At 44.0% G+C, this 12,662-nt stretch overlaps 1 protein-coding gene across 1 annotated transcript; it reads left to right on the top strand.

The window, feature by feature from the left end:
- Positions 1-279: 279 nt before the first annotated feature.
- Positions 280-2,670, top strand: LOC112842163 (vegetative cell wall protein gp1-like). The gene is made up of 3 exons (XM_025898335.1): positions 280-691; positions 948-1,011; positions 1,619-2,670. Exons 1-3 carry the CDS (start codon positions 280-282, stop codon positions 2,523-2,525), a joined length of 1,383 nt encoding a protein of 460 aa, XP_025754120.1. The 3' UTR covers positions 2,526-2,670.
- Positions 2,671-12,662: the final 9,992 nt, after the last annotated feature.

The raw sequence follows: 12,662 nt of genomic DNA, 5'->3' as shown, positions 1-12,662 counted from the left end.
TTTCCCTCCTGTTGCCCATTCCCTGATTACTCCCTCTGCGTATTTAAGCCCTGTGTTTTCCTGTGCTCTCTGTCGCGTTCTACCGTTTACTTAGCTGTGTGTTCTGTTAGTCCTCTGGTTTAAGTTTATTTTGATTTTTTCCAGTCATGTTATGTTACCCCTTTTTTGAGTTCAGTATTAAAGCTGTTTTGAGTTCACCTTTGGTCTCCGGAGTCTGCACCTTGGGTCCTATTCCTGTCTGCACACAGCCTGCACCTAACAGAAGAACGCGACCATACTATGGACCCAGCAGACTCCGTTTGGTATCGGCGACCCGCAGTTTCTGCCTTCCTCAAGGAGAGCGTGAGGCAGGAGGCTAAGCATGCCCAGGAGCTCCAGTCACCCTTCTATGGGTCTCGTTTGGCTTTCGGAGGGCCCCGCAGCCTCCAAACTGCCATGGCCACGGCCGAGCCGGCGCCTATGCCTCGGGCGATCAGATTGAGCACGTGCTCATTCTCTCCAGTCGCTACACCTCCGCCTCCACCCCTGGATTACCCGTCCGACAAGAAGGTTAAGCGGCGGAGGAAGAGGGATTACGTGACGCCGGACGTTAGACTCACTCCGCTGCAATCCTTCGCTCTGTTTTTGGGTCTGCCACGTTCTGAGCTTCACAAACTCTCTGCTTCCTCGTCGCAGCCCAGTCTTTTGGAGGGTTCGCAGCCCAGTTTGCCACCTCCCACTTCCCGGAGAAAGCGACGTTCACGCAGTCGCCACTCTGTCTCTGCTGAGCCACTCCCCGTGGTGAGTTATAATGACTGTTTTCATTCTGCTCCCTCTAAGCTGGAAAAAGACAATCATATGAACACTGCTAAAACTGAGACTGTTAAGACTATTACACATGGTGGTGGTAGGAAGCTAAAAAACATTTTAGAGGATTCTGTGTTTTCTGACCCTGCTCCTTCGCTCAGTTGTGTTCCTGCTCCCAGGGCGGCTCGGGCCCAGCATTCCCCTGCACCTGTTTCAGTGCTTCAGGTGAGGGAGGCTGAGGTCCAGCTGGTCCCTGCTCCGGTGCCTGTCGCGGCACCCGTACCTTCTCCTCGGGTGGGAGAGGCCAGTATCCGGCAGGTACCTGCACCTGTTTCTGACCTCGCTGGAGGCTCAGGTGAGCCCGTCCAGCGATTTTCTTCAGGTTCTGGAGGCTCAGGGGAACTAGCTCAGCTTACTGCTAATCCACCACCTAACCCACCATTACTACCATCGTTACAACAGTCAATAGAACTTAAACTTCTATCCATAGCTCGAACATTAGCTCACCTATCGGCTCAGTCACCTGCTCAGTTCTCACCTCAGTCGTTTACTCAGCCTTTTATTCCCGCTGGAGGGTCCGAGGGACCGCTCCAGCCTTTGTTCGTCTCCGCTGGAGGGTCTGAGGGGTCCGTCCAGCCTTCTGTTCCCGCTGGGGTTCTGGAGAACCGCGCCAGCCTTTGTTTGCCTCCGCTGGAGGGTCCGAGCGGCCCGTCCAGCCTTCTGCCTCCGCTGGAGGGTCCGAGGGGCCCGTCCAGCCTTCTGTTCCCGCTGGAGGGTCCGAGGGGCCCGTCCAGTCTTCTGCCTCCGCTGGAGGGTCCGAAGGGCCCGTCCAGCCTTCATCGCCACCACCTGCGGCTCCCACGCCGTCGCCTGCAGTGCCACCACCTGCGGCTCCCACGCCGTCACCTGCAGTGCCATCACCTGCGGCTCCCACGCCGTCACCTGGTCCAGCTACGGCTACGGCTTCGTCCTCGCCTGGTCCAGCTACGGCTTCAGCTCCGCCGTCGTCTGGTCCAGCTTCAGCGTCGCCTGCAGCGTCACCCTCGCCCGGTCCGGCCTCCGAGTCTTCGCCTTCGCCCGGTCCGGTCTCCGAGTCTTCGCCTTCGCCCGGTCCGGCCTCGGCTACAGCTTCGCTTGGTCCTGCCTCGGCCACGCCGACGTCCGGACCACATCCTGCGCCTCTACAGCGCCGGCCTCCTTCCAGGCCTCTGATTACACGTCCTGGTCCTGCTCGTCCTGCTCGTCCTGTCCGGCCTGCTCGTCCTGCTCGTCCTGTCCGGCCTGCTCGTCCTGCTCGTCCTGCTCGTCCTGTCCGGCCTGCTCGTCCTGCTCGTCCTGTCCGGCCTGCTCGTCCTGCTCGTCCTGTCCGGCCTGCTCGTCCTTTCTGGCCGCTTTCCAAGCCGATGATTGGGCATCCTCGCCGTCGTGGACGGCCTCCTGACCTGCTCCGTCGCCGCCGGTGCCTCCCGCCCGGCCGGCCTCCTGAACTTTTTTCTGGACTCTTGGGTCGTCGTCCTCCGGGCCGGCCCCCTGAATGTAGTGTGCATTGTTTTTCCTGGCCGCCTGTGTGTTTTGTTATGTTGCTTTCTGGGCTCCGTTGTTTGCCCTTTTTTTTGTTTCTGGCTCCTTGTTTGGTTTGTTTCGAGCCCTCCGTCCTGTTTCCCCCACCGCCCGCCCTGGTTGGGTTGTTTTTCGTTTTTGGTGATTCTGGTTTGGGCTGTCTGGAAGCCAGCCCTTAAGGGGGGGTACTGTTAGGAGGCCTGGGTCGTTGACCCAGGGTTTTTGAGTTTGTTATATTATTTATAATTTCTAGTCTTTGGTTTCTTTGAGTTCTGTCTTATGGTTTTTGTCTCTGTCGTCTCTAGTTGCTCTGTCTCCCCTGTCAGCTGTATCCCCTTGTCTAGTTCGCTTCTCTGTGTATCCTTAGTTGCTATATCCCCGTGTCCAGTCAGTCTGTGTCTGTAAGTTCAGTCTGTGTTGTGTTTCCTGTTTTACTTTGAAGGTCTCTGTCTTTTCTCAGTGTGTTCAGTTTACGCTTCTTTGTCTCGTTAGTCCTGATTTGCCCTAGCTGTGTTTCCCTCCTGTTGCCCATTCCCTGATTACTCCCTCTGCGTATTTAAGCCCTGTGTTTTCCTGTGCTCTCTGTCGCGTTCTACCGTTTACTTAGCTGTGTGTTCTGTTAGTCCTCTGGTTTAAGTTTATTTTGATTTTTTCCAGTCATGTTATGTTACCCCTTTTTTGAGTTCAGTATTAAAGCTGTTTTGAGTTCACCTTTGGTCTCCGGAGTCTGCACCTTGGGTCCTATTCCTGTCTGCACACAGCCTGCACCTAACAGGAATGAGGATCAGCACCTCCAAATCTGAGGCCATGGTTCTCAGCCGGAAAAGGGTGGAGTGCCCACTCCGGGTCGGGGATGAGTTCCTGCCCCAAGTGGAGGAGTTCAAGTATCTCGGGGTCTTGTTCGCGAGTGATGGGAGAAGGGAGCCGGAGATCGACAGACGGATTGGTGCTGCGGCTGCAGTGATGCGGACGCTGCACCGGTCCGTCGTGGTGAAGAGGGAGCTGAGTGTAAAAGCGAAGCTCTCAATTTACTGGTCAATCTACGTCCCTACCCTCACCTATGGCCACGAGCTGTGGGTAGTGACCGAAACAACGAGATCGCGGATACAAGCGGCAGAAATGAGCTTCCTCCGAAGGGTGGCTGGCCTCTCCCTTAGAGATAGGGTGAGAAGTTTGGCCATCCGGGAGGGGCTCAGAGTAGAGCCGCTGCTCCTCCACATCGAAAGGAGCCAGTTGAGGTGGTTCGGGCATCTGACAAGGATGCCTCCTGGGCGCCTCCTGGGTGAGGTGTTCCGGGCATGTCCCACCGGGAGGAGGCCCGGGGCAGACCCAGGACACGCTGGAGAGATTATATCTCTCGGCTGGCCTGGGAACGCCTTGGTGTTCCCCCGGATAAGCTGGAGGAGGAGGCTGGGGAGAGGGAGGTCTGGGCTTCTCTACTTAGGCTGCTGCCCCGGCGACCCGGCCTCGGATAAAGCGGATGAAGATGGATGGATGGATGGATGGAGAGGATTGTGGCTCAGGGAGAGGATTGTGGCTCAGGGAGAGGATTGTGGCTCAGGCAGGGAAGGTCAGTGGCACTGGAACACAGAGAGAAATGTAAGTGATGGTGGCGATTGGTAAGGTAAGATAGTAAGTAGTAAGTAAACTGGAAGCGTCTTACATTTTTTGCAGGTGGAGGCTGACGTGAGGGGAAGGCAGTCAAAGTTGTCCGGGTGAGTGTCCAGAAGCTGAGGGTCTAGAGGGAGTGTTTTCCGTGAATCCTTTGAGCATAGGCAGGGAGGCAGGCAGGTGAATGGAAATCCAACAGAGCTTGGCTGTGACCGTGATTACCAAAGTGGTGAGTATTGCAGAGAGTGGAATGGTAGACCGGAGGATTCCTGAAAACCACAGGGAGAAAAAACACATATACCATATACACATATAACATATACACGCATATACCAAAAACTATGATGCATAGGTACAACTTGGTGGTCTCACACTAACGCAGGTTAGCAGAAGAGCTGGCGAAGACTCATTGAGAGCGCTGGTCTTATATGCAGCCCATATTGCCAACAGGTACAGATCGTGATTGGAATGAGGTAGCTCCACCTAGGGATGGAAACTCCAGCTTTATGGAAAAACACAGCCACTCACCTAGACAATGACAATATGATTTATGATTTATTTTCAATAAACTTTCAGGTGCTTTCAGCAAACTAATCCTAGATGTTGAAGCCCGTTTCTGCACTTGTTCTTTTAAAATTCCATTAGACTGTCTGTTTTTCATGTGTATTGGGTTTTGGGGCAGCTTAAAGGTGGGCAAATCATCTTGAATAATGTTTTTTACACTAACCGAAATGTCATGTTTATCATGTGCACTGCCGTCATGATGTGCTCTGAACATCATTCAAAAGTTTGGGGTGCTCACTCACTGAAAGGAAGGCTGTCATCTCTCACCCCATTCAAATTTCATTCATGTCAGGACTCTTTGAGCCCAAAATTTAGAAGTCACCGGGGTCACTTTCTCTTCACTAAAAATACAAAATTCATTCAAGAGAAATGATCGCTTGCCTTCTGCATATCAACCCTCGGCTAGAAACGGCACAGTGTGTGGTTGATGGATGAAGTCATCGTTTGCTGAAAAACGCATGGTCTGAATATAGAAAAGCAGCTAGGGTTTGTTTGTCGAGGTAGCCAGAAAGGTAGTGTCTCCTGACACTTTAACTGCTTAGTGTGTTTCTTGCCACCTCTGGAAAATAGTGCTGTTGTATAAAAGTTAATCGAGCAGAACAGGGTTTATACTGGGAAGAAGAAGAAAAAGAATTGGACATATGCATAGAGAGGGGAAGGGAAAGGGATGGCAGTGAATGGGACACAGTGATCTGGCACGGCAAGCTGCAGAGCAGGAGGAAATGAAATAGGACATCTTCATTTAGTTTTAACATCTGCCTAACTTTGCTTTGCAACCTGCTCTGCTCAGGCAGAAAGCAGCAGGCTCAGTCTCTCATACTAGCAGATGGATTTAGACTTTGAGACTCATATGCCTGGCAATATTCGCTGCCTCAGGTGAGATTTTAGAATTTGGTATTGAATCAACCGTATCAAACTGGTCTCAGGATATGAAAAGTCGATGCCTAAATGGGATTTTCTTCTTTAATTAGCAGATCTCCTGCCATAATTCGGGGCCCCACCTGTATGTCTTCTGCCCGGAGGGCTGTGAATTGTGTATATTTCTCAATTAACTGTCATGAAAAGAAGGAGAATGACAAAGTAAGAAAGAGATAACAGGAAGAGGGAAGTGACAGCAGACTGCGCTGTCGCATTTGACTCCTGCACTGAATAACTGACACCCAAAACACTCCTATACATCTACACTCTGTCGTTCTTGTTATTTAGAATGCGACTGTCCATGTTGACACTTTTATTTAGTTGATATTCTATTATGGTAGCATTATAGGAAAGGTTGTGTTTGTGTATTTGACTTAACAGTCTATTATCTAACTAAACCAGCACTCTAAGAGCAAAGTGCTTTATTGGATTGATATAGTAGTACAGGATCTTTAAGATAAGCTGGGACTTTTATGTGAGGAGAATTTAAAAAATTTTTTTAATTCTGGACTTAACAGCGGGTGAATAAAGAGAAGCCAGTAGTGCTTCTACTCTCTGTCAGTACTCCCTGCAGCATTTTGAATCAACTGAAGCCATCAGTTTATGTTAGCTAACTAGTGACAGAATTGAAAACTCAGAGGAAAATACGAACACTAAAAGTAAAAATCAGTTTAAGAGGATCACTTTTGTGCTGTCCCTGACTGCAACAATGAGTTAAGAGACAGAGGGTATACTGTCTACTTTCATTGTCTGGCTCTTTAGCAATAAGTGGCTGTTTTCTGTTTGGCTAGCTGCATTCAAATGGGAAAATCCAACTGTTAGCCGTAATGTAATTTGTAAAGTACTTTATAGATAAGAACAGTGTGGATGTTTTCAAGAGCAGGGCTCTCTAGCCATGATAGGTGTAGCGTTTCACGTCCCCTTTAAGGTTTTATTTGCCTCTAGAGACCTATTTCTTTGCAAACTCGTGTCATGGTCGTTTTGCTTTTTTTGGGATGTTTTGTTTTTTTTTCTCATTTTTAATTATCTTTGTGTTATTTTTCTGTGCTCCTTTTCTATAGGTCTTTAGGTTAATTCCAGTTTAAGATGGGATTTGTGCTTCAGCTTGTTGATTGGGTTTGTTCTTTTGTTCCTTTTTTCTTTATTTCATATTTTTTTCAGCAGTAAAACTATTTGAGTTTTATATTCTGTTCTTCCAAGTCCTGCCTTTTGGTCCAACTTTGTATGCCATGCAGCAGTACCTGGCAATTTGTGCCTCCAGTCCAAACTGATAGAGCCAAGCTGGTGTGTCTGTATTTAATTTTAGACATTTAAGTTAAAAGTTACCACTACACTATCACAGAAGTTAGACTTCCTTTTTGTCAGCTCAAGTGAAAAATTAATTACTTAGACCAGTTAGCCTTGAAACAAGTGTAATAACAGAGTGCATATGGTGCCTGACAAGATTATCTTTGATTTTCAAAAAAGATTTCATCATCCTGAAATTAGATATTTAAGACTTTATGAAATTGTGCTTTTTTTGCAGTGCAGAGATTAACTGTGTGAGACTGGATGTTGTTAATGGAAGGCTCCCGCAAATAAAGTAATACATACTCTCACTGTGTGGGTTTGTGTTTAGCGCGCTGCTGAAGTGTGTAATAAATCTCCAGGGCCGGACCAAGAACGAGAAGCAGTTGTAACTTACTCCTCCTGTCATCTGGCGCGTGCGCACACACACACACACACACTGTCTATACAAGAAATGCACTTTATCAACTACACATCAGTAGTAACTCAGAATCTGCAGCTCACTCCTATCTCCCTTTCTGTGTATGTAAGACCCTACTGTATGTTTGTGTTTTGCTCCATACTTCGACCTGTGGGACCATTCAGACTAAAGTTATTTGGCTCCAACTGAGAGAGAAATGTGTGTACGTTGCATATGTGTGTATTGTAGGGAAGGAGAGGGAGGGCAAGGAGGAAAATAAAACGACAGATAGGAAGAAAAAAAAAAAACAAAGGCTCCAGTCTGATTGAATCTGTTGAGGCGTGGCATTGAGATAGATCAGAAACAGTGGTGTGTGTGCAAGACACTTGATCTGGCCAAAAGTGGAGAAAGATGGAATTTTTCCTCTATTTCTGAAAGATGTCTGCCAGTATGTTTTTGTGTGAGTTTGTATTTGCTCATCTGTGTGCATTTTGCGAGTATGTGTTTGTGTGTGCATGATAAACACATTAGTGTGTGCATCAGCATTCATGCAGCCCAGTGTGCGTGATTAGATATTTACTCGCTGCTGCAGTGGGTGATTAAGTGCAGTTTGAAGCAGTGGTTTTACGCTACACTGCCTCCTGGACTCTGCAGTCACCACAGCACACACAGGTAGAAAGAAAAGCACATAGACCACTACCCCATTTCACATGTTATTTAGAGGACTTCAAGGTTTACTCCATTCATTATCTTAATATTTACTGTTACTTTTCTACTGATAATTAATGATAAATACCCATTCTCTGAAGAAATATACATGCATCCATATTTTTGGTACATTTAATAATTACATTGATGCTTACAGGTATTCTCAGTGAGGTAATTTTGAGACTTGGTGTAAAGTGAAAAATGGAAATTACAGACACTGCTTTCTCATGCATGGTTTGGCTTTATCTTCTTTGTTGGAAAAGGGTTGAGCTTTCACACAGAGGGTGACATGCTGTCAGTTATGCTACCCAGAAGTGGAAATGTGCAAGGAAGAGTGCAGGTGTTTTTGTCTGTTAGTGCAGGTAATTACTCACAAGCACCTGCACTGATTTAATACGTTCATAATCCAGAGTTAAAGAGGGATTAGGCAGGTGAGGGAACCCTAAATTCTAGTCTAACAGTGCAGCATGATGAAATGAGTCATTTAGAAATAAGTCACACAATAATTTCTATTATGAGTTGTGGGCTCCAGCAGGTTTGTTTTCTTTGTGTTCAGGATATAATCATCTTACTTGTGCTGGTTTTGAGGTTTACTGATCTTTATGCATTTAACCATCGGTTAACTCCATGAACAAATCACTCCCTGTTGTAGTCCCTTTCACTGAGGACATTGCTACCAGCTCTTCGCATTTAGGCACACTTTAAGTATTGCATAAACTTGCTGTTTACTGTTGTTTTCAAAAAGTTAAAATAAGGTCATGATCTGGGCAACAATGCAACCTTTTAAACGCATGAAAATATTAAGTCAGAAGCCCCTGTTTTGTTGCCATGGTAATGATTTCCTTTGGTATAAAAGTGATGAGACTGGCACACGTTTAACATGGATTTTGTCCTCTCTAAAAACATTAAGCTGTACAGCAATTAGTACCAGTGAACTACCTGTTCATTTTCTTTTTTATTCCATCTCCTACCTGGTGGTAGACAGAATAAATAGCGCAATAATTGCTAACCCCTTAACAAATGTGCATAGTTTTGCCTACTGTATTGTTATGGTGGGATCTGTGAGTTAAACAAACATAGTTTCTAACAAAAACACAAAGCTCATTTAACACACTACCTTCAAACATGTTTACACTGCAAACTCTAAAAAGGTTGGTTATTTTCTTCCGGTTTTGTTTTTTTGCAATGGAGGTAAACATCAGTCACTGTAAAAACAGCCACCGGATATCTTTCAGGATTTTAAACAGATTCATGTATTCAGGACTTTGTTTAAAAAAAGGAAAAAGAAAAATGTGTAGAAATGGCAATGGCTTGTCATTTTAAAACCAGTTTATTTTCTCTGGTAACAGCTGTGTATCTCACTAACAGATAAATCATGGCAAAGCATCCAAAGATATGAAACTCATCTACTCACTGAAATTACCAGCTTCAAAATGTCTCATTCAAGTGGGGGTCTCTCCTGCACTACAGTTTTGTAGCCCTGATGTGTTTACACATATACCCTGAGCCAGTTTTGATTGACAGGTGTGACCTCTTCAGTATTTTTGTGAAAACTAATACCAAAGCCCACCCTTGTAGTCCAGGAGGGTTAAATAAACCTTCTCACGTAACACTGACGCACCAATTTCAAACCTCCTTTTCCCATCCTTCTCTTCATCTTGCTCTCTGCCCCTGTGGGTGTATGAGGTTACTTCTTAGGAGCTGCTGAAATTCTAAAGCATGTCAGCGTTTGTGTGATTCACAAGAGACATATTATGATGGATTTATAAGCCATTCACACATGCTGAAGCAATCAAGGAATCCTTCCTCCTGACTCATATTCTCTCATTTAATAAAAAAATAAGATAGAAGAGAGAGTGGGCAAGAAAAAGGATGAATGGAAATCAAAGAGATGAGAGAGATGAAGAAAAGAAGAAAGAAAACTTGCAGATTGAGAGTTGGGGGAAAAACAGTGGGAATGAAATGTAAAAAGTGGATAGTTGCCAAAAACCCGTGTTATTTTTTTTTAATGTATTTTAGAAAAAGGAAGTATGGATGAAAAGACAATATAAGAAATGTGGAAAGCAGAGCAAAACAGGGATGAATTGTGAACAATCATATGGGAAAGTTGTTTGACAGAGTGTGGGGAGGGAACGAAAGAGCACGATTTAATGTGGCGCATCTTTATGAGGTTGTAAGTCTTGTCTTTTTTTTTGGATGAAAGTGATCTGAAGTTTATAGCTTACCCCCCACACCCTCCTCTTCCTTTCTTCTTCTTCCTTCATCATTCAGCTCCTCTGGCAAATTATATGGTAAAATATGTCTAGAAAATATAAAAAGGAACAATGTTTTTCCTACCATGGTCAATATCTCAAATGTCATGTATGCTTTTTTTTTCATACAATATTGGAAAATCAAACAATTCAGTGTTTGTCCCTGGGACCTTTCATCAAGGGCAACTTTAAAGTTCTCTGTTGAATATTTACAACGCAGTGCCTCTGAATACATTTACTCTTCTGTTGACTTTATTGAAAAAATGTACTTTATAGTTTAATATAAATTTATTGAAGAACTTAAGAAATGATCGCAGAGGTTTTGCATGATAGGCACAAATAGTCTTCAACAGTGTGAGGTAACTTATTACTGTAACCTGTTACATTACCAGATTTTTGTCTTTTTGTTTTTTTGTTTAAAAAAAAAGCCATGTTATGTTTTAGCTGTGTTTCCAAAATATTGTGTTGAGCCACACTGGAGGATTTTTGTGCCCACCCATACCTTATTATAACAACAAGTGATAAATGAAAATTTGCTTTATTATGTTATTAAACAACAGAACCTGATTAATAGTGAAGAGGAAATTTGTGAGGGTTGATCTTTTCTTGTGTAAAAACCCCCACAATTACCTAATATTGCAAATAACCTAACAACTAAAGAAAAAAAAACTCAACAAGAGCAAACATGCTCATCTGAAGGATTCAAAATGGAACTTCATCTGGTACTTCTATCCTGTGTAAAAAAAAAACAAAAAAAAACAACTACTCGAGATGCAAAGCTAACATGTTAAGTTAAAATGGTAAAATGAAGATGCACTGGTCTGTGCAGGTTACTTACTAACAGAAGTTCAAACAATATAGTATTTCATACTGGTTCTAGGTTTGACCATAGTCATAACAGCATTTTACTCTTTATCTTGCTGCTTATGTATGTGTCTGTGTGTCCATATACTGTGTCTGTGTGTTGAAATGTCATTTGGTTTTATCAGTCATCAATCATCAGCTGCTGCATGGAGTGCCAGGCCTACTAAAGTCCCATCAATCTTAATCATACTAATCAGAGAGGATGAAGGGCAGATTTATTGGAATATATCCTTCCTTTTTTCCCCAACTGAAACTGGCCACCCTAGAGATCGTTATCAGGGAAGCCATATCCCTGATCTGATGTGGCAAGACTGATCACAGATGTTTACTACAAAGCAAATTTATTTCTAACCTGACAGCCCGAAAGCTTGAAAATATTTGAGGAGCCCATTATGATTTTTTTTTTCTGCATATTTTCTATGACAAATACCAATAAAGTAACTGATCCATCTGTTTTTATTAGCTGTAATCTCAGCATTGTCAAAGGGCCAGAGAAACAGATTTATTCATTTTTATGTATCACAAAGTCACAGTTTGAACTACTGTACCTATGCAGCTTTGTTTAATGGCACTAATAATATGCAGGTAAACCAGCTGGCATGTATAACACATTCTTCCTGCTGAGAATTTATTTTGCACTTAGTGAGTACTAGCAGCAAAATAATTTACTTTATACAGCTGATTTTGAGTATAAACTCCAACATACTAGGGAGTAGGTTATCTGTTCATCATAACTTACCATGGTGATATAGCAAAGCTTAAACAGAGCTGCCTTTGTGAAAACTCTGACTTTTTCACATACATACATTGCCGCTTCATTGCTGGTTCGGACTACAACCCTCTGGAAACTGCCCAGTCTGAGGAAGGGTTATATTCCATTAACTCAACTTAGGTAATGTTAATTATTCCCTGGTCATCATGCTGTGTAATCTTAAACAGAAATGTTTAAACAACTCCTCTTTCACCTGCATAGCTCAGTTTCAAAGTTTTGAGGAGCACAGTGGGATGGAGAGGCTGAACGCACTGCTGTTTGCAGTGAGAAGTTGAATTTACAGGGAGTACTGTGTAGGACTAGGACTGTCCAGGACAATACCTTCTGACACTTTTGAAGAAAAACATCAACAGCCTGTATTGCTGTGCAATGCCTATTCCAGAGGGGTTTTTTTTCCTTTTTTTTGGCTCAGCATGAGTGTTGGTAGGCCGGAGCCAGGTGGGAGTTTATATTATTTATACACCTCACCATTCTGCCTTTCTGATACTTTATTCTGAAGTAGCAAGTATAAGAAAGCCCATGATATTTAATTCATCTGGCTTAAAATTGCATCAAGAAGTCTATGGATACCAGTGAAGTCGGTTTGATCGTCTATAGTAAGGGGGTTGAATGTTTATAATTCATAAAGGGCTGCAATCTGTCTCTCTGTCACGAAGAGAGTTTACACATGAAAAGACATTCCAGACATAGTGATATTTTTTAATTCACTTTATCTTATGACCTCAAAGAGGGTTTTTTTTGGGGATGTAATACTTCTATGATCTTATGTATCACTATTATTATTATTATCTTAATTTATTATCATCTTCTATAAATTTCCTCTTGCTCCTTGTGCCTCATTCCCCACCATTAAAACCACTATTTTTACAGCAGAAACTTTATTGTTACTCGAGTAAAAACTTTAAAAAAAAAAAAAAACCCTCTGGGATCTGCTGTCATT

The sequence above is a fragment of the Oreochromis niloticus genome, linkage group LG14, assembly GCF_001858045.2.
Source record: "Oreochromis niloticus isolate F11D_XX linkage group LG14, O_niloticus_UMD_NMBU, whole genome shotgun sequence".
In the NCBI taxonomy this organism is placed as follows: Eukaryota; Metazoa; Chordata; class Actinopteri; order Cichliformes; family Cichlidae; genus Oreochromis; species Oreochromis niloticus.
The sequence above is the reverse complement of the archived record's forward strand: the minus strand, read 5'-3'. Positions and strand labels throughout refer to the sequence as shown.